At 39.6% G+C, this 21,072-nt stretch overlaps 1 protein-coding gene and 1 long non-coding RNA gene across 7 annotated transcripts in view; one reads left to right on the top strand and one right to left on the bottom strand.

Annotated features, from left to right (window-relative positions):
• Positions 1-21,072, bottom strand: part of SH3KBP1 (SH3 domain containing kinase binding protein 1) — a 218,007-nt gene that overhangs the window by 45,521 nt on the left and 151,414 nt on the right. For all 6 annotated transcript variants that reach the window (XM_072028785.1, XM_072028793.1, XM_038172908.2 and 3 more), the window contains 2 exons: positions 14,060-14,135; positions 7,040-7,134 (listed from right to left, as the gene is read on the bottom strand). In XM_072028785.1, coding sequence (XP_071884886.1) covers positions 7,040-7,134; positions 14,060-14,135 — 171 coding nt within the window. The remainder of the gene's footprint in view (positions 1-7,039; positions 7,135-14,059; positions 14,136-21,072) is intronic.
• On the top strand, positions 1,828-19,842 carry LOC139999665 (uncharacterized). The gene is made up of 2 exons (XR_011805155.1): positions 1,828-1,899; positions 19,159-19,842. It is a non-coding gene; the product is annotated as an uncharacterized lncRNA (long non-coding RNA).

Below are 21,072 nucleotides of genomic sequence, written 5' to 3'. Positions count from 1 at the left end.
GGCTGTTAGGCCTGACCGAAAATGTGTTGAATAATTCATGGTTGTCTCAGGAACCATGAAGGGCATGCACCGAGATCTCTTCAGGTGTTGTTCTCTCTGAGACAAACACCTGTTTCTAAAGGGAAGGAGTAAGCGCCTTTATTGCTTACATGCCATTCTTTAAAGACACAAGATCATAAAAGCTTTCTTAAAGCTGGACGTTATTTGATGTTCATCCACCTCACTCTTTTCGGTTTCTGTATTCAGGACTGTTGCAAAAGTTACAAATCCTCAAAATATCTTGTACTAAAGCTCCAACCGAGGGCATCTGTGTGACCAAAATATTTAGTGACAACAAAAGTCCACTGTGCTGCTTTGACAGAAAGCCGTTTTCATTACTTTCATTAAATCAGATCGTGCATTTTCCCCTGCATAACCTTATTTATTTATTTATTTATTTATTTAGGTATTGCTCTATTAGCAAACTCATTTCTAAAAATGAGATAGAAGTTTTCGTCTGTCAGTCAAGGAAAAATTACCCAAGTGTCTACCCTGAAATAGGACTGCCTCCTTCTCCTCTTTCGGAAGACACAGCCTGAAGCTACCATATGTTTTCAGCAGTGAAAATTTATGTCTTCTTAGACACGTAGCTTTATTTTTAATTACTTCAAATCTTATCACTTTTTTCTTTTAATCCATCCAGTAGAAAATAATGAAAATTTCATTTTACTATGGAAAAATCGGTGTTGCTGTCTACCTATTTACACATACTGCAAGAAAAACTCATTTGTACATATATTTCTATAACCAAGGGTTGTCAAGTATGTGTGTGCTGTTTGCAATTAAAAGCAAGGAGAAAAAAAAATACACACACAAACCCAGGAAACAGACAGGTTTCCCCCTAGAGACACAATAATCTAGCAAAATGCTCAATTAGGTATCAGCTATCACCCTCCTCTAGCACACTGGCCGGTTCCTGCTCCTTCCCCTGCTCGTGGCCTCAACGAACTGGCAAGACTTTCGTAAATAGCACTTACTAATTTCATCCCTTTAGGAGCCTCCTGCATCCGTCAGAGCAGCTGTTTTCCTTCACAGCCCTACCCAGTCAAGTTATCCTTGGCAATCTCTCAGCTAAAGAAAGTGCTCTGGACAATTACCTTCTGGACCAGGATGAGCATTTAAAGATGTCGTGAGGGACAAAAGCAGGAGAATTGTTTTGGCAAAAGGTTCGTGCTTGGGAAGCTGACTATGAATACCGCAAGGGTGAAATTAAATGCCTGAAGCCTACACGAAGAATTGGAAAATGCTCCCTGCACAAGAATAGACTCCGTGCTCTGACAGGAACACAGAGTAGCCACTGTAACAGTGAAAACGGGACATTGTGAAAGAAGCTGGTAGGGCTGAATTGCGTGTCATTGTTTCCTTAGACCCTTCTACTTGCCTGTACTTGTTTGTTTAACACTTGATTGTATCTGCCTCACTAAATGTGCAGCATTTTGAACCACCAAACTTGCAAATCTCACGTCAAGGCAAATTATCACCACCACCATCACCACATGCAAATAATATGTTTGCAAAAACTGATTTGTGGCTCTCTTCTCCCCAACACAACATTAAGCACTACAAATTGGATTGCCAATAAATACCTAGAGCAGAAAAAGTTGCCGTGTAAGTCTCTCGTTAGTGATAGGCATTACTCTACAGTGTCTTTCATGATACCATTACCCCAACTTTCCGAGTACTATCTGAAAAATGTTACGAAGATCTGGGGAGGCTGTAAGTCACTCTTGCTTCAGGCAGTTTTGATGCTCCAGCTGATGTGTTGATACCTATCAGGGTCAACACCATGGCAACTCAGAATTAACTGAAGTGCCACTGATATTGCCCTCCACTACTCCTACTCCGATGGGAAGAGTTCAGGTGAGGATATACTGCTATTATTGTCAGCTTTCAACCTTGTGATGATTTTTGAAGTATTTTATTCTTTTATTTATCCAGACTATTTTCATTCCTGGGAACAAAGTGGTCTTTACTGCCTAGAGCTCAGGTGGATTGATGCAGCAAAATGAAATCTTTCACAGTCTTGCAAGTAAAACTGCTTGCAAATGAGTGCAGAGCTGCCAGTGAGCTCTTGATGTATTTGCTTTGAAATCAGTTAGCTATTGCTATCGATTTCTCACATAGGTCATTTTCTATATGCCACTCCAATCTTGCTCATTTTTTTCAGAATTTATTAGAGCTGCTAAGAAATCTGTACTGTTTACATTAGGAGTCTCTATTAAGACTGGAAAGTAGCCTACACTAGCTGTGCCTAAAATTGCTGGAATGAAAAATCCCAAAAGACTTCCAAGATGACAGTTGAAAATGTCACGTGAATCTTCTGTTGCTTAAAAGTGACTCTATTTATTACAAATACAGTCTCCTAAATCAATATTTGAGCATGATGAAACACCCGTTTGCCACTCTCTTTTGGTTGCACTGTGCAGTCACTACCTGTGCTCTCGTACTTATCCAAATACCATCAGGAACATTTTGAAGCTGCTAAAAAAAATTACCTAAAGAACACAAATATTTGATATGATAAAGAATAACCTCCAGTATCAATCTCCTGGCCTCTTGCCATTCACCTCTTTTCAGCTTACGAATGTATCGTAACCACAAATTGTGTAACAATCACTTTTACTGTAAAATTACCGTGTTTTGCTTTTTTAGCTCTCTTTCTTCAAAAAGTGCATTTTTCTTAGACCCCTTGGCTGTAAAGAAAAGCTCCCAAGTCTGCTGTTCCACTGCCTTCAGGATGAAGTTTTTACCTTCCTCTAGAAGGTAATATTCTGAACAATATTTAAATATTGTGCATGAAGAAATTAAAGGACTATAATTTGACCACTTTCACTACCAGTATGTAATAAATAAAACTTTTTCGATGCCTGTACAAAGGCATTCACTTCACTGAGGAGAAGGCAGAGAGAAAAACCTTTCCAGAATTTTTTAGAATACATTTATGTGAAGTCATCGATTTCTCCTTTTGTTCTTCTTAATTCCAGGTAAATTTTGCCTATGAAGAAAAAACTGTTACTACCATATATTTGTACTCTATCTCATCGGGTATTTTTTTGGTGATTTAGGCCTATGCAATTCATTGAAAAATGACTCAATATGTTATTTAATTGGCAATTGTTTCTGGCTATCAATCAGGAACAATGGCATTCTTGTCCTTACATCTCCCAAAATATGCAACCTGGTGACAGGAAAATGATCAGCCTCTTCTGACTCCCTTAATTTTTTTAATAAAACCAACCAGCATGCTTTTCAAGTGTCTACGGAAGTCACTTGTAATTCAGCAAATCTGTTCAAAATATTCGTTGGCTATTTCACCTAATATTCAAATATGAAATATTCAAAATGGGACATGCAAATTCTCCCATCTTAGAGGACTGCATGGAAGACCTGATCAGCTTTGGATTCAACATCTAACCATCCGTCAAAACAGAGTGAGAACTTGAAATAGATTCTGCAAAGGCCTGGACAAAAACAAGCAAGCAAGCAAATAAACAAACCAAAAACCTGTATCAATTTCTTCTTTATTTAAGTGGATACTTGGAGGTCTTGAAAAGGGATTTTAATAACTGATTTAGAAAAAAAATATTTTTAAAAAGAGTGAAATCTGATGTAATTTTATCCCTTTCAATTGCATGGGCACTCTTACAATGGTGATTTTTAATTTTGAGTTTACTCATACCACTCCTCTGTAATTCTGTCTGCAAAATTTTTAAGATGAACACTAGAATAACAGCTTCTTCAGACACAGATTCTCACATGCACATGAACACCCAGGCTCTCCTTGTAGCTTACCATTTAGCTCAATTAACTCATCCACTTTCCTCTTCCTATATACCATGTGCTATCACATCTTCCTGCATCTGAGGTTCTTGCAATGCATTTTGTGTCCCATAAGCTTTCTCTCCCATTCTGTTGTGACTCACTTCATCTTACTTCAGCCACTTCCACATGTTCTCACCAAATGTTTTCTTTTTTGAATAAATACAAATTCAATACAATTTAAAATTGTGAGTCTTCAATATTCCTATCAATCTGTGTGGAAACAGACTAGCCTCAGGAGGTACTTCTCATGCTGAGAAGTCTTACTACGTTCTGGTTTTAGTGAGCTCAAGAAAATGACTGCATCTGGGGTTTTAGGAAGTGCTACTCCCATCTATTTCTTTAAAAGTAGCAATCTTCTCTCTTTGCATCTAGGTAATTGGGAAGAATAAATTTTGTCTAATGCTGTCTCGCATAGAAAACAAACCCTGCAAATCACTTTCTCGCAAATAGATTAAAAGGAAGTCTCTCATCTGATGGCAATGCGAAACCATGGTAATAGTTTCTGAAGTGCTTGAGCTGAAATGCAGAAGTACATCTCTATTTAATTCCCCTTAGTCAGTATGGATCTGGTTATGGAGAAGAGGCTGTAAGCACGGGGATGTGAATTCTGGGTGAGAGGCAGCTCTCCAGCAGAGGCCACTACTGGGCAGAAGGGTGAGGCTGCCTTTGTTGTTGCTGGCTAAAGAAAAGTGGTAAGACACCTGCTTGAGAAGACATGGACTAAAATAATATTGTTCTTTGCCATGGTAAGAGTATAGAGGAGACCCCATATTTTTTCAGAACTCTGTGGGAAAGATCTTGACTCCAAATTTTGTATTTTAAACTATATATTAAAAATAGATGAAAAATACCCACAAGCCTGGCAGCAATGAGTTCTGCAAACCACAAAAGGATCTGCAAAGCGAGCACGTGTTAAACACTGCTTCCTCAGCACCTCAGATTAGTTGAAGCAAAAAAAGCATCCAAGGGAAACGCCAAGCCTTTTTGCACTGAGATGCGACATGCTCTAGAGGAATGGTTTTATGTAATTGTTCATGGACATGTGATACACCACAGAAAATGGAGAAAAAAAAAGTCTGTGGTGGCTTGATACCATCAGAGTATAGAGCAGAAGGGCAATGGGACATACTAAAAAGCATACTGACCAACTTCTGACTGTGTATTTGGGAAAACCGATTGATTCAGTCAAATCATCGGCTCAGGTACTAGAAAAGACAAAAAAAACTCTTCCGTTGTTGGCACAGAAGCAGTAAGAAGAGAATGGGAAAAAAAAAGTAAGCAAATGCAGTCTCACGCTGAAAACTCAGCAAAGCAGTTGTCTCTTTATCTCTATACTGTAGTGAAGAACACATCCCCGCTTGGAGAGCAGCCATCTCAGGGAGTTAAATCCGCATGGTCAATAAAGCGTGAAGTGGACAGGAACAACTTTTTAAAAGCCACTTCCGTGCTCAGAGACACTGTTAAATAATTACATGAGAACATTTTAAATCAAGCAAAGCCGAACAGCTTTCAAGACAGGCTAAACAAAAATTCACTGGGGGCAAGCGCTAGATTGACTGTAAAAGCCACAAAAAGTAAAATTAAAAATATTTTACTAAACACCAGAAACAACAGCTTTAACTCATTTTAATTACCTGTAATTCAGTGAAACAAGAGAAGTGACATTTTCAATAACTAAAAATAGCAAAACATCGCCCAAGGTATGAATCCTGGTATGCAAGATTCAGATTGAGCACAGCAAATCTAGTAGCTGTATCGCAAAAGAAGAAAATTCTTGTAGAGTAGTGGAATTTAAGAAGGACAGCTAGGCTGGACTCATTTGGCAACTGTAGTGTTTTGTTTATTTTTTGTAATTCTAATAAATACTGGAGGGGGAAAAATGGAGATATGAAAAAAACACAGATGAGAAATACATTCATATACACCCATGCTGTAGACATGTATCAGTTTATTAGTGTGAAGACCTATCCCTTCCATCCAAATTAAGGTCACTGCAATGAAGCTTGTAAGAAAGGTGTTGATCTTTCTTACAATGGCTTCAGTACCCATTAAAGGATATTTACTGTGACAAACTGTTTATTAAATTCACACTTTATTTTCCTACAAATGTCTGATTATTTTTCCATGTATATTCTTCAGGACAAAGAAGATATCCTCTGAATTTGTAAACAGCTTAAACCAGAATGAACACTGCCATAGATGCATTTCCCTTCCCGCTCCCCCCACCCCCCACCCAGGTTATTTTTAATTACTAAGTTAAGTAACAATTTCTTATGAAACTTGTCAGTTATAGAATTTGTGCTTTCACTTTCATTAAAGCGCACGAAATCCACAGCCTCTTCCGCTTTCTACTTTTTTCCCAAATACTTGTATGTCTAGAAGTCAAAAGTGTTTAAGCAAACTGTGGTCTTTAAGCAAAAGAAAAATTAGGAAATTAAGTTCTGCTAAACTATAATGTTGTATAAGTTTTCCACCAAAAAAAAAGTTTGCTTAACATCTTATTGCAGTAAGTTTTTTATTTAACTAGACACCACACACAATTTTTAGAGATTTAGTGTAAATCTTGACACTGTTTTTTCATTTCTAAACTTCAACAATTTCTAGTAATTTTTAAGAAAAGAACACTGGGGTCTTAAATGATTTAATTTAATTTCTGTGTAAAATCTGTGCAAATTTTCTGCTTTATGGTAGCATTAAGGACAGCAACATTTTAAATAGGTGTTCTTTCAACTAATTTTGGCACATCATCTCCATCAAACCAGAAGTTCTAATTACAATTTCTACAATAAAGACCATTTGCACACCTAACAGAGATGTTCAAGGCTGCTACTTTCTTGAATCTTCCATTATGTTCTCTAGAATTTTATGTTTGTTACAGGAATCAATTTAGCTCTGTCAATCAATTTTAGCTCGGTCAATGCATTCAAACAAAACTTAATTGTATAAATTCATAAACTCAAGAGTATGTCTACTGTTCTTCACACAATCTTATCAAGGTAAGGCTCCAAAGCATGGGAGGAAGAGAGATCTGTAGGACTTTATGAAATCTGTTTAATGCTTCATTGGTAAAATAGCATTATTTTAAGAAGGATGCTGTCAAAAGCACACATAGGAATTTTATGGTAACTGAATTTTGAAAACTGCATCGCTGCTTAGAGGAAAACAATATTGTTTTTACCTTACTGATAAGTGTGACGACGTCACCTTCTCGGATTGTGAGTTCATCATCATTCTGTGCTTCGTATGGAAATATCACTTTGCAATACTCCTTGGCTGAAAGGAAGAACATTTAATGCGATAAATTATCAAGTTATAAAAACTGCTTATCCAAGGGTGAAAATCTTCCTAAAATGTTCCACAGCTGTTTTTGCATGCTCTCATATTTAAAAAACTCCACGCTGATGAGAATTCCCAAGCTTGTCCCTCAAGGAGTCAGTTCCGTAACCCCCAGAAGCACTGTCTCCCAATGTGTCCCCCTCTGGAGATCTCCAAAAGCCACCTGGGCATGGACCTGGGCAGCCTGCTCTGAGTGTCCCTGCCTGAGTAGGGGTTGGAGCAGGTGACCTCCAGAGGTCCCTGCCACCCCCAGCCATGCTGTGAGTCTGTGATTATCCCAAATAGAATGGCTCCAGACCACAGCCTGCCACAAACCATTTTCCTTAGAGTAAGCCTGTGTTTGACACTTACTTCAATACTTCCACTGGTATAGCCTTCAAACAGATCACACAAATTGGAAGTATAAAGGAGCTAGTAGTTGACAGAGCTTATCTATCCCCTGGTGTGCAAGAAAGCAAGCGTTTCCGAATCTACACAGATGACAAAATAATAAATAATACATTGATAACTGCAAAGGCACTCATAACTAAGCCTTCTGTGCACTCAGCATACAAGATTTCTGAATATTAGTCTAAAGTTTCCTCTTCCCTTTTCCATTTACTGTCTATAAATACGGGCATCATCTCAACTTTCATCTGGAAAATACAGCAGCCAGCACTCCTACTCAGAAATCTTAAAAAGCAGTTGTCATGAAAAGAAGTTACAACACGTTGCTGTGCAACAGACAAGTATGTCAATGTGTCTTACAGATAAAAGGGAATGTGCATTCCAGCTGTTAAATAATGTATAAAAGTGTGTGATATTCTAAGACAGCAGGTTTAAAAAGACCAAAGAAATGCTCACAGAAATTACCGGACCCTTTGTGGAAGCACACGAGACTTTGTACAAGTCTTCACCTCACTTAAATGTCTCGGTTTTGATGACCTCTGACCACCACATCACAACTCGTTTCAGCAAGTAAAAGGGATGTCTAATTGCTAGTTCGCTGCAGTCTGGAAGGAAGGGTTTGGATCATTCTTCACAGACCTGCTCCCTATTCTGCCTTCGGGCCAGCATAACATCTTATGTGCAAGCTGGAGGGAGGTTGACACACACCAACTTAAGTCAGGTAGATGTAGAGCAGCATGTAAGGGAAACCGATGAGATTCAGAACATTTTTACACTTCACTGAGTATGCTACCTTAAGTAATCATGGTTTGGGGTTTTGTTTTGCCCTTTTCTGCCCTCCTACTTGGAGAGTATTCCCATCCTAAAAAACATGCTTTGCTAAATAATGGATTCAGTGAATTAGTGCAAAGATGATGGAGCCATAATGCTGTACTACAGACGCTGAGTGCTGCACACACTTTGTGAAGCCTCTGGTTACTGGGTACAGGCTTAGCATCTCCTTTTTGTGATACAGACCAGACTGAAGAACCCATGGTTGGTGGTGGGGTTATGGTTGGACCAGACGATCTAGGAGGTCTTTTCCAACCTTAATGATTCCATAATTCTATATAGGATATGGCTATTAAACTTTACCTAGTAGTTACGGTACCAAGAACTCTGTTCTCCCATGACTTCCCTGCTCTCAATGCCAAGCCCTTGAGATTTTTCTTTATTTTCCTTGCCTTTTTTATTTTTATTTTTTTTGAAATATCCGGATAGCAGAAAAACAAGGATTTAAACTACAGAAAAACAACTCATCAAAAAACAGATCTTAAGCCCAGGCAAATGCTGATGCAGTTCATAAAAAGCCAGGAGACAACTCTTTTGAGAGGGAGCAGGGGAAAGCTCACAGCTGCCCCATGCTCTGAAGGCTGGTACAAGAACGAAGGGCTAAAGGCACAGCCATGGAAAAAACAAACAAAAAACCAAACAAAGATGGTTTATGTGCAGTAGGAGACTGGATTCCTGCAGTGTGCTTCACACTGACATACACTAAATCAGTATGTTCCCCTGCCCAGTGAGGACCCCCTGGATCACACTGTGACAGAGCCAGGTCTCAAGAGCACTGACGGATTTGCAATGCTGATAGTGACTGGACAAAGTCAGCTTTCAGACTTCTCTTATGGGAATGGCAGGCCAACATGATTTAAGTAAGTAAACATGATTTAAGTAAGTAAAACCGAAACCAAACAGGACCCAGAATAATATGAGCGTTTCAAATCAGATTAATAAAAGTGGAGAAAAATCTAATAGGCTATGTCAATAATGTACTAAAATTGCCCTTACTCAGCAGAGCTCAATATAGCAAGAGGATATAAAAGTACCTAATTTCAGCAGTTATGTCTAGATAGGAAGGAAAAAAAGACAAAAGGCAATACTGAGTTCAAACACAGCAGAGACCACACTGGAACTTTCTGAATTTGGGGGGTTTTCTAAGTGAAAAAACCAAAACCCTAAAGGTCAAAATAATATATCCTCTTACAAGCCTGGTAAATAGGCTTCAGCCAAATTGAAGCTGTAGACTAAAATGCCAATATTATGCATCCCTTAACTGTGGATGATAAATCCCATTTTTACATTTGACATCCAAGGCTGGGTTTATAAATCACAGATGGTTCTTCCAGAAGACTCTCTTTCTTTCCCCTGACCTAAAGACGTATTTTTAAAATATACCTCCCTATAAGCCCCCAGCAGCAGACATCTTGGAATCACTAAGGGAGGAGAAAAGATGATATTCATGAGCTTTCCAGTCCTAGTTATTAATCCATCAACAATTTACTCTTTCAGCCCCCAGAGTCTCTCCCTGCATCCTCACAGCTCCTCCCAGGCAACCTGCCTTGTACAATGGACATTTCCCAGGGAACGAGTGAGCAGATGAACTTTGCCATATGTCTTAAACCTCAAACACGCTGGATCTAATACAAGATGTTTCACTTCTGGCCTGGCACATTCTGAACTGAGAGGGCTTGGGTTAGGTACAATCCCATTTGAAGATATGCATCCTTGAGTGCCTCCTGGGATTTTTGATCGAGGCTAGGTACAACGATGACACATCAGCAAGCATTTTCTCTGCCCACATCCCTTGTAATCCTGTCCTTTGGAAGGAAGAGCAAAGCCATTGCTAGCTTCTCTGAGAGTCCCCTAAGGGCCCACGGTGAAACACAACTACCCTTCCAAGCATCATCCTCATAGCTCAGGAGCTGCAAGAGACGACAGCAACAAGGAACCAGGTACTTACTATGAGTTGCCTTTCACTGCCCATGCTTCATTGAGGGAAAAGGCTTAGGACCCTTTTACATTTGGGGTCCTTTAGGACCCCAAACATTAAACGATCTATCACAAACTATCTTCTAAAAAGAACTGGATGATTTAGGGGGATGGTTAACATGCAACACCTCATGTCTCACAGTCTGTCCTGTGTTCAAAATGTGGCCTGTCTGATACAGCCTCAAGTCCCCAGGAGAAAACAAAAAAAGAAAAAGAAAAAAAGAAAAAAAAAAGCCTCAAAGAGGGAAAAAGGCAGCAAGAGAGAGCCTTCCTACAGATGCACCTAACTTTTCAGAAATTCACAGATACTTTTTTTTTAGTAAAACAAACAACAACCCCATATACCTGATTTTTGAGGTTTAATCATTGAAGTCTAAATGATACAACAATCAATATGGACACACACAGTAATGCTTTAAGGAAACAAGCAGCATTAAATTAGTGCTTCTTGAGCTTAAGCTTCCTCTTTTTAACTACTGCTCTTATAAAAGCTTTCTGAAATTGAATAAAACCTACAAAGTCTAGTGAAAAATTACAACATAGCTACCGAAACCACAAAAGAGATGGAAAGAAAAAGAACCAAGTTAACAAACAAAAAACCCATGCACTCAGCAGAATTTGGTTTTATTATTAATCATTGACCTCAAGACTCATAAATGGATTGTACCAAAAAAATGTTTTCATAGAACTTCATCAGACTCAAACTATCAAACACCACCTCATAAAATACAACAACAAAGAATTAATTAGGGCCTCATTAATCCAGATTTGGATACTCTTTATACTCTTTCTACCATCATGCAAAAAAAGATTAGTGGCTTGCAAGGATTTGGGTATTCCTATTATGTAATAGGTTAACAGGAACTGTAAATAATCAGTGAATGAGTAATCAAATTAAGTTCCATGGTCACTGTACTTCATGACTTACTGTCTTTGCTTTTTTTGCCATATGCTTACTAGAACTCCATTTTTGCAACCTCTGTAATCCGCAATAGCTCTGTCAGTCACCGTGAATGTTTTCGCTTTGCTGAATTTCAGAATCCAGCAGAGCTACTTGAAAATTGATAAATATTTTGGGTAATACAGCCTTTCCACCGAAAGACACTTAATCTGAAAGCAAGCTACTTCATAGGAAAAAGAAAAAAAAATCTAATTCCACAGATTTTTGTATTTATACTTATATGTACATATATATATTTAAAAATACATGTAAGCATGCCTGTGTCATCTCAGATATATAAGACAGCTGAAAATACAACAGCAGAATAAGTCCCCTAGAAGTCTGTGTAACCACGAGCCTAAAGCAATCAGATATTCCCTCTTCTATTCAAAAATGCATTCTTTCATTCCAAAAAGGTTAGTGATATTCCCTTTCCTTTCTTGTTTTCCAAAGGACCACTCAAGCTCTAAGCCTTTGGGCTTTCACTGCATTTTCTCTTTGAGAAAAAGTTCTTCTGTCTTCTCTTTGGCCTTGAAGAGTCATCTGTTTATTCCCTGAAATCTTGAGGCCTTTTCTTAGGGAAATATACATAGCATAGTGTTGGGAGATGTACCTATAGAACATACTGTTCCACCTTTGCTCTGACCAGCTCATCCCATTGCAGAACTTAGGCCATCTCGCATGTACCACGGGAGCAAACAGCAAGGACATCAAGCACCCTGCTGCCAGACACTCTCCCGCCATATCAGGAAATGTACAGAACACAAAACAACAAACAAAAACAAAAACAGACTCATCTATTGAGATGCTGGAAGAGTCAGCAACCATTATCACCCCATGCTGAAGCCCTCCTGAGCAGAGAAGGAAGGTGGTGCTGCTCCCCATTTCCTGGATACCACAAGCGATTCCACAGCATATGTGTTTTTTTGTTGTAGTTGTTGTTTTGTTTGTTTGTTTGTTTGTTGTTTTTAATTATTTTGTTTGTTTGCTTTGCTTTGTTTTAAATCTGGTAAAGAATAAGGAATAACAGCACCAGTCATGGAAAGAAACAGGTGGGAAATGAAAAACTGCATTACTCATCCATCAGTGCAATTTCTCTTGCTTCCAGCATACATCTCTGGCAGTAATCCCAAGGGAATACAAATCACATATCCAAGAGCCCCCTCTCCATACTGAGCTCAATCTGTGGATCTTGTATTTCATGCCCCTCCTTTGGAGAACACGACCTCATCTGTTTAGCACAGCAATTAAAGGCTCCAAGCAAGCCTGGAGCCCCACCATCTCAGGCAAAAATGGAAGCAGCTGAAGTCCAAGAGGGAGGGACAAACTATGTCACCACGGAAGGTACAGCTCTCCAACCCTTCCTCGGAAGACTTTCCACATTTGTTTATACTTGGTAAAAGTATAAAGCCCCAGTATCCTGGGATGTGACTTAGTGAGCGGTTTCAGCTGCCAGAAGAATGAGCTGATGTGGGAAGAAGCAGCTGTTTCCCAGCCTGGCTCAGCACACAAGCGTTAGTGCTGCAGGTGGGAAAGCCCATGGGATCACCCCTTCTGATGGCACCTGCACGTAGGCCAGCTTAACCTGCTCAAGCTGCAGGTTGGGAAAGATGACTCCAAAGCATATTCACTCTGGAGCTTTGCTCTAGGTGCAAGTTTGCATGATTTTCAGTATTCCAAGTTCTTGCTTCCTTTGGGCAATTAAGCTCTTGCAGTAACTCACATAAATAGTCTTGTGTCACAAGTGAACATTAAGGGGACACAGCAGGTCACTTACTGTGGTGCAGCTAATGGATAGCAACTCGCTGGGCTGATTTAAGCTACTTCTGCAACTCTGAGCTGAAAGCATGTGGTAAACATGGTCTTTACCATACGCTTCTGTCAGCCTCTCTTCTGCAGCTCCAGATCCTTGCCTTCCTCTGTCTGTAGGTATTTCAGCTTTGAGACAAAACACTGTCTGTTAACTATCTAACAGGATAAACACACTGGGGAAGGAGAAGGACTAAAAAATCCACAATTTATATTATAAACAATTTATTTTGTAATACATGGCTATGTTCTATTCCTTTGTATTGCTTCCTACCAGAATCGGTAACATTTAGTTGTAAATGCATATAAGTAAAATCAAACAATTTGATAAGCTAGTCACAAACACCTCCCTAGAACACCAGCGAGAGTTGCTAGGACTTCTTCCTAGAAGATTTAATTATTCATTTTTGTTCTGCTAAGTGTCTAAATAACCAAAACAAAACTGAAGTTCTTGGACACTGTTCATTTCCCATAGAAACTATACCACCCACAGAAATTATTTCTGCTATATAAACAAAGAAAAAGAAAAGGAAGAAAGCAAGGGCACTTGAAACCAGAGATATTTTTCTCTGACCCACCTACAAGTTACAGCGGATGAAGTTGGATCTTACTCAACTCTGATTAATTCCAAAGTGCCCTCAAGGATGAAAGCTGATCATGTAATTTAATTTGATTTTTAGTGGCAGAAAAACTCGAGGTAGAATTATCAGAGCAAAAACAATTTAGAGGATTCTGTGAAACAAAGCATTCTGTCTGTGTACCACCTACTCAAAGTTTGTCCTAAATATATCCATCTGCAGCCTTGCTTTTCTTATAACCAGGACGCTCTTTTAGCCAAAACCAAAGAAAAATGCTCCGCTTTCTTCAAAGAGGCTTAATAGCAAAAAGCACAAAGAACACAAAAGCTATGAAACCTACTTTTTGTTCTGCTGTCCACTTCTATTTTTGTTGGCTCCTGAGTTGCTGTAGCTGGAGGTAATTTCTTCCCAGCACTCTGAAAAAAATAATATTAATTATTATTATTCCCCTTTAAAATTTGCAAGTTCAGTTTGAAGTTGGACAACAAAAAATGCAATGGAAATACAATATACAGAAGTAGACAAAGACAGCAAAGAAACAGTGGCAAATTAAACTATACTCAGGTTTGTCTGTAGGGCTTTTGTTAGTTTTTTTTTGTTTAAATGATAAAGGATTCATAATAATGTTAGTGATCCACTAATTTTCCTTTAAATTTTTTTGACTAATATTTTAAACATTAACACCTTACCACAATTTTAGGGCAAAGTCAGTTTCATTGGTGGACTGAATATGTGATGAAACTACATACAAAAAGGTGCCATTCAGTGCCCCAAGTAAAATTAAAAGAAGGGTGGAAAAAACTCTTGATTTATTTCCATACCAGGAGTTTTCATTTCAGTCATTCTAGACTAACTGTGATTTTTGAGTTGACAACTTCTCTTTAAATATTCCCCATTTTTGTTTGTTTTGAAAAAAATAACTATTTTACAGATTATTACAATAAGCTCAGACGGCTAAGCTGAAAGAATATTATTTGTCCGCAACAAAATAAAATTGCTGATTTTCTTCTTTATGTATCTTCACCAATAACTATATCCATGCTATCGCCTCTCACTCTGCTTTTCTCCCTGTCAAGAAGGCTGTCTAGCTTGAAAATCCCAACCACGTATAGTTGACAAAATGAGTAAAATTATTACTTGTTTATACAGATAAGAGTACTTAAAAGCCCGAGCAATAGTTCAACATCCTTTTCTGGTAAGCTACTTATAAACACCACAAGAAGTGCTCCATACTCCAGTGACCTCCTGAGTAAAAGCTAAGAGAGCTAAGATTTAGCCCCAAAAGCACTTAGGACCTCTTGGAGGACTATAAAGAAAACACTGGCTGTATGAGAAGCAACGGGAGTACAGCAGTTTAAGGAGCTGAAAAGTTTCAACATTCGTGAAGACTCTGAAGAGCTCCATCTTAGTCATTTTGTACGCTAACGGTGCCAAAATTCATCTAGAAGACGCCAAATACAAACACAGGAATTTTAGGCTGGCAAAAGGAAGCACATCTGGAAGAGGGGTAGTTGTGAGAGCTGTGCACAAGGCAAAGTCATCAAATTTGTGTTGACAAGTAAGAAATTAACTATGAACTGCAATACCCGTAAGTGTCCTGCTGCTGCTTAACTTGCAGGTGGCTGCAGAAACAACTGAACTTCTGATGAGCTTGTAACCCTACTTACAATCCTGAGTTTGGGAAATCTTAGGAAAGAGGTCAGCTTTTTTGCTGAGGTGGGAATTGTAAGTGAGAAGCACGGCCATGAGGGAGGTAATAGGACAACCGGCGCTGCCAGACTCCTGCAAATCAGCAGACAACAAAACTCAAGAAAAGAGCACGGGCTGGATGTGCTGAAGAAACTTCAAGTCAAGAAGGATGAGGATGAAGAGCTGACTCTCAGATCTAGCTGGAAAACAATGAAAACTCCACTGGAAGAGTTGTGAGAAGAATCTGATACAACTAGACATTTGCACAGATAAAGCACAGAATGTGTTTGGAAGACAAAGACACATCTCCTCCCACACGAGCCAGAGAGTTTCCTTCTGCCTGTCCAATTGCTCTACATCACTCATACTCCCATACAGGTCAAATATCTACTAAATTTACCAGTGGCTAGGAGAAACAAGCAAGCTCAACTTAAATTCTTGCTGAACCAACACATGTTCCTGCAACAGAGACTTCTTTGCAGGGACTAGTTCACTAGAGTATTTTGGTCTCTGCTCCAGTTGAAGGCCAGCGTAATTTATCAAGATCTTCACTTCTAAAGAAGGTATGCAGGGCAATGTGAAAGCAAAGAACGTGCTAGGCAAGTTGAGTTGAAGATTTTAATATAGTTTTTCCTTCTCCTTTTCCTCTGTTCTTCCTTTCCAGAACAAGGAGGTCAATTCTATTTCAGAACACGATGTCCTCTAAGCCCTTCTAGATACATTAATTTATGCTGCAAAATAGTGATATAAAGTGTTGGCTTTTACATTACTTAGTCTTTTCCCTATATGCATCCCTACCTATCTGGCTGGTAGAGGAAAAGTTTCAAAGAATAAAGCCAGCATTAACAAAATCTCAACACTCCCAAGAAGCAAGCAGTTGGGCCACAGACACAAAAGGAGATTTAGAAGGCAAAGGACTTTTTGGAATTTAGACACCCAAAATCTAACAGCAGGATCCTCAGACCTGCTGGCATCCCCTGGCCTGAACTCTCCCTCCCCATTTATCTAACTCCTTTGAAAGCTATCATTTTGTCGATAATGTTTGCAATAAAAAGTCATGAGCGGCATGAACCAGTCCACCCATAACAACCCCTTCCCATCAGTGTCCTAATCACCAGGCTGCAAAACCAAGTCAAGTTCAGCATTTTCTCTCTGTGCTTGTGTATCTTGAATTTTTGGCCTCACAGTGGTTTCAGCACCAGCACAGAGAGCAGCATATTCTCCTCTACCTTAGTATCTCCAGCCTAGTGCTTCAGGGACACTCTGGTTGCAGTTTCCCTCTCTCCTCCTCCGGTATGCTGACTCCCGTAAATCTCTTTTCTAAGTGGTGGCAGTCAGCCCTGTTCAGCCTCCGTTAATCACTCTTGTGTTCTGTCACACAAGAAGCACGTGGTGGAAACTGAGTTCAGATGTGCCGGCCTCCAAGGCCAGGCTGCCTCTCAACAAGCACCAGAATGCATCAACAAAACGGACAGAATCTTAATCCCACTATTTCTGCAAGGCGAGTGTAATTAGATCATGTAGCTGTCAGGCACAAATCCCTCTAATCGCCTGCAAAGTGAAACCTAAAGATGAAAGGGGACAAGGTGTCCTCTCGGTGCAGAAGCAGCTGATAAAAGCAAGAATAACGACCATGATTTGGCGTGCAGATATTCAGAGGGAGGAGACAGATTTAAGCAGCAACCTGCCAGTCAAAAACCTGCAGGGTTTTATGAAGCCAATTTGAAGGACATTAAATCACAGGTTCTGCAAACAGAAGTGGCCTTGAGGACTGCGTGGTGCACTGCAAACCCCTATCACTGCGGAGCAGTTTCCTCCAACACTGAATTAACAGTGATTACAGAAATGGTTGAGGTGGCATACAAAGTCTCTTGGATGAGGTCACAGTGTAATCTAAACAGTCTCATTTCCCTTCATTTATGTATTTTGGCTTGTTGGCAAACCTTGTGACAGAAGGAAGCAAAACAAGAAAAGCAGAGCACGTAATGGGCTGGATGCAAGTCACTTTTCTCACTTGAGGGCACTACGGCCCTTCCCTACAACTATTCAACCCTGGCCAGAAGAAAAAAAGTAGATCTGTGTTCAAGCTTCCTCCTTCAGGATATTTTAAAATTGTATTTCAGGGTTTTCTATGGTTGTTGTTGGAAACTGGCTTGTCTGTTTACCTTTGTTATTCAGGTCTTGTGTCTCTAGAACATTTCATCTGAAAATTCTTATTGAACTGTCACCTGTGCACCAGCTAGGTCAAGACTTCTTGGTTCTGCAGGAATATACTTATCTTCACCCTCCCTTAACAAATATGGGCTTCTCCGAGCAACAGCTCATTTACTCAGCAATAAGGAAAAAAAAAGATTTACTCAACACTGGGATTTGTTAAGGAAAGTGTACTGAAGTCTTCATCCTTTGGGACTGCTATTTGAAAATACTGCTCCATGAAGATATTCTTAAGGATGACATCAGACATTAATGAATTCTTAAAAAATAAAATTTTAAGAAAAGGCTGTATGAGCTGGAAACACTGATGTTTTTAAGCTTAACATAATTTGTCAGTTTGAATAGGGAAAATATAAATAAACACTCTGGAGCTTTTATACATGGGAGGAAGAGAGTTACCGATCTTGAGACCTTTCAGAAAACCTCGGTGATTAGGTCAGGGGAAGAACTGTGCCTTGTTTCTTTGACCACAATACTTCCTTTTAACATTCAGCTACTATTTCTGAATGTTGTTTATATACATCAGAGTTATATATATATGTATATATATATACACACACACGCATATCTATATAGGTTCATGTGCAAATTCAAGGCCAATATTAGTAACACTATAAAAGCGTTATTCTTTAGGGTATTTCTGATACTCCAGTCTGGAAGTGTCTTTTTTTTGCAAAGAAGCAGAAATGGTCACTGGATTCTTCCAGCTGTGGATGAGCAGAAGCATAAACAAGCCTCCTGCTGAATACATATAAAGTTGGCGTTCTGAGGGAGAAGCCAAATCATTCTTCTTCCAACACGTTTCAAGTGTTTAATTTACATAATCAATTTCCTACCTGGACTACCAGAGAATTGAATGAGCCCAAACATAAAAAGTACTGAGGCTTTCAGATGTCAAAATGCCCTTACTTTGTCAGAGAGTTATAAAATAAGAGAAATGTCCAGAATTTCAGTTTTTCCCATGATACCAGCACTCAGCTTCACATGAAATGGTTTCAGTGACAGTATGATCAAGAGCTAGTATCCTGGGGTTTCCCAAAAGGACAGTGTTAACTGTTTTCCTAAAAGGTCACCCCATGGCACTTCAGAAAGGGGAATGGAAATTTTAAGAAGGTTTTATAGAGAAAATCAAATTTCTTAAGGGAACGTGTGATTATGCACCAGCCTGCTCATTTGATTGCCTCGGCTGTCTAAAGAGTTTCTTCCTCTGTACTTACTTTCTACCCATCTACACTTCGGTAGAAAGACAATCCACACGCTCCTGAACTATTACAAGTAGTATTTTTAGTGTCAGCTGGATAGGTACAGTCTGCCCGATGGATGCACAGCTAATACAGAGAGCAGCAGTTGCCCAAGCTGCACGCATGTCTATTGACATCATCTATGAGGAAATTCCAGCCACAACACGGGGTAATTTCCTTGAAACTAGGTTAGGTGAATGAATGGATCAGGAAATTAGTGTTCATCAAGCCCTCAATTACGACCAGACTGTCACAAGCACAGGCAAGTAAAAATGTTTTTATTCTCCTGCTGCAGGTTTACTCTGAGTATGAGCAGACAGGCAGGATGCAGCACGTCTCATAACTCACTTGCTGGGAGCAAGGGAGAGGGAACAGCCCTGGCGCTGCCCGAGGCCACCCACACAAGGTGGCCAAGTCCACTGGAGCCACCCTCGGCTGCTGACTAATGACTCGGCTGCTGCCACTGCCACGGCATTAGCCTGTCTGCAGAGAAGAGGGGACTGAACCGTGTTAAAAAGTACTGCAGAGGGGAAGAAAGAAGAGAGAGTTTGAATGTTATCTGCTTCACTGAACAGCTGCACAAACTTTTGGGGCAGAACTGAGGCATGGAAATTTACGGTCACAGGCCTAAGGTGCAACTCAGATGCAGAGCTCACTTACACCAGCCCGAGCTCATCAGGAGGGCACGGCAAGCATCTCGGAGTGTGTTTCACTAAGTCCATGGGGCCAGTGAATCACATTTTGGACAGTCCAAGGAGGTGCTGCAATAATGCTGGCTTCTACAATCACTCAGAAGGTGAAATCTGAAAGATGTACAAGTACACTGCTCTACATACCAGATGATACTTCCATCAAGAATGGGCACCGTGACCACAGGATCAGGTGTGGCATACATCCACAGCAGTTTATCAGCAGGATGTTTGACAAAGATTAAACAGCACATAGATGACAAAGCAATTAAAAGTATTTTTAAATTTCATATTATTGCCCTATTATTGAACGGGTTGCCCAGGGAGGTGGTGGAGTCACCATCCCTGCGGGTGTTTAAGGAAAGGTTGGACCTGGCACTTAGGGACATGGTTTAATGGGTGACATTGGTGGTAGGGTGATGGTTGGACCAGATGACCTTGAAGGTCTTTTCCAACCTTAATGATTCTATGATTCTATGGTTTTATTTTCTTCACAAATAGTTAGGCGTAGTACCACATATTGGACAATCTGAAAATAACTGATTTTCACATTTAGCCCATATTCCAGAAGACATAAGTGCATTTTTTCCAACCAGTGTCTATACTAAATCACTTTTGGACTTGGATGAACACGTCTCCTGAATTACAGCTCAAGCATGTCTAACATATGAACCCTTTTTATTTATTTATTTTATTTTTAAGGAGATTGTATGTATGAAAGATTTTACCCTTCCATGGCAAGGTTGTAAAACCCTGTATTTAGGTGCTGTGAGAGGCATATGAACAGTTGGCACCTTAATTCTTCTCTACCTGGAGAACATCTGCAATCCTCTACATAAAAGATGTCCCTCCAAAGCAACAAAAGCAAAGCCTTCATTCCACTGAATCTCCTTGAAAACCTGTGTAATTTCAGCCGGCAGCATGACTCTTGCCGCAGTTAACAAGTCTGGACAAAGCAAGCAAGTTGTCTGAAGTCAACAATCAACAGTGAAGAGGAGGAGGCCCCTAACTGTTCACGAATGTTGGTCCCCTCTGGGAACTGGCTACTACAGCAGCACAGTTTTAGAGAAAGCAACACTGAAGTAGTCAGCAACTACACCTTGCTTGAACATTAAAGGCTTTTGGAATTAGATTGCATATGCAAAAAAAAACTCAAAGTATCTGGAGAAAAAAATGTATTCTAATGTTCACCTAGAAACTGATACATTTTTCCCAAATTTCTTGAGTACAAAAGAACAAAAGTGGAGACAAAAATATCATTTTAGTCTAAATCTTGCTACTATGCTGTAATTCTCTTTCCAGAGAGAGTTAAACAGGCTATGATTACATTACAATACACTTGATTCACTTGGTGCCCTAGAAATAGAGTACCAAGTGTCAGAGCATCTTACAGTTGCTGTATCCGTGATGCACTGAGACTCATGACACTGGAATCCAAGCAGACAAGCAAGCAGAAAAGTAAACAAACCAAGGGAAACAGCACACAGGTGCCCAAATAAGGGAAATTTCAGAACAAAACA

This window comes from Anas platyrhynchos, chromosome 1 (assembly GCF_047663525.1).
Source record: "Anas platyrhynchos isolate ZD024472 breed Pekin duck chromosome 1, IASCAAS_PekinDuck_T2T, whole genome shotgun sequence".
Taxonomy (NCBI): Eukaryota; Metazoa; Chordata; class Aves; order Anseriformes; family Anatidae; genus Anas; species Anas platyrhynchos.
The sequence above is the reverse complement of the archived record's forward strand: the minus strand, read 5'-3'. Positions and strand labels throughout refer to the sequence as shown.